We start from the raw sequence: 674 nt of genomic DNA, 5'->3' as shown, positions 1-674 counted from the left end.
TGTGTGTGTGTGTGTGTGTGTGCAGTTTGTATTTAATTCCCCGGATCCCATACATAACAACAAGGGACTTTTTAACTTTTTTCTTTTCCAGGAGGGCAACGTTAAAGTAGAAATGACGGTGACGAACGAGAACTGCTACCCTATCTCGGCTACATACACTGACACCGTCTACGGCTTGGTGCGATCTATCTTAACCTTTTCCAACCTCAAAGAAAACGTCGACCCATTGGCATTCGACATAGATTTGTCCAACTGTGAACACCGCCTTTAGATCTGGGACCTTTGGGACCGAGAAATGACTCAGACTAAGGATCTGCTAATCTCTTGAAATAAATTTTCGTCAGACACTGACCTTGTGTGCCCTTGTTCAGTCGTGCATTATGTTGCTTACCTCGGTCACCCTACATACTGATGTGCATCATAAGAATAATTATTTACTAGATGAAGGGCAAACCTTGGCGTGTTTGACAAAGGAATCAGGCAAAGAACCAGATAGACATGAGGTAACATACGAAAAACACTACAGGAACAGGATTGTTAAAATTAACATTTCTTACCGGAGATGGCCTCACTGAGTTGTAAATGAAAACAAATCCTGAATAAATTATAAAATGTATCGTGTACACTCGCCAAATTTACGAAAGAATAATAGTATCTTATATATATATAATTAT

At 39.6% G+C, this 674-nt stretch overlaps 1 protein-coding gene across 1 annotated transcript in view; it reads left to right on the top strand.

Annotated features, from left to right (window-relative positions):
- The window catches only part of LOC106011765, a 5,884-nt gene extending 5,528 nt beyond the window's left edge, over positions 1-356 (top strand). The window contains exon 4 of the mRNA XM_013082500.2: positions 92-356. Coding sequence (XP_012937954.2) covers positions 92-271 — 180 coding nt within the window. The 3' untranslated portion in view covers positions 272-356. The remainder of the gene's footprint in view (positions 1-91) is intronic.
- Positions 357-674: the final 318 nt, after the last annotated feature.

This window comes from Aplysia californica, unplaced genomic scaffold (genome assembly GCF_000002075.1).
Source record: "Aplysia californica isolate F4 #8 unplaced genomic scaffold, AplCal3.0 scaffold00178, whole genome shotgun sequence".
In the NCBI taxonomy this organism is placed as follows: Eukaryota; Metazoa; Mollusca; class Gastropoda; order Aplysiida; family Aplysiidae; genus Aplysia; species Aplysia californica.
Note: the sequence above shows the minus strand (reverse complement) of the source record. Positions and strands in the feature narration are given on the sequence as shown.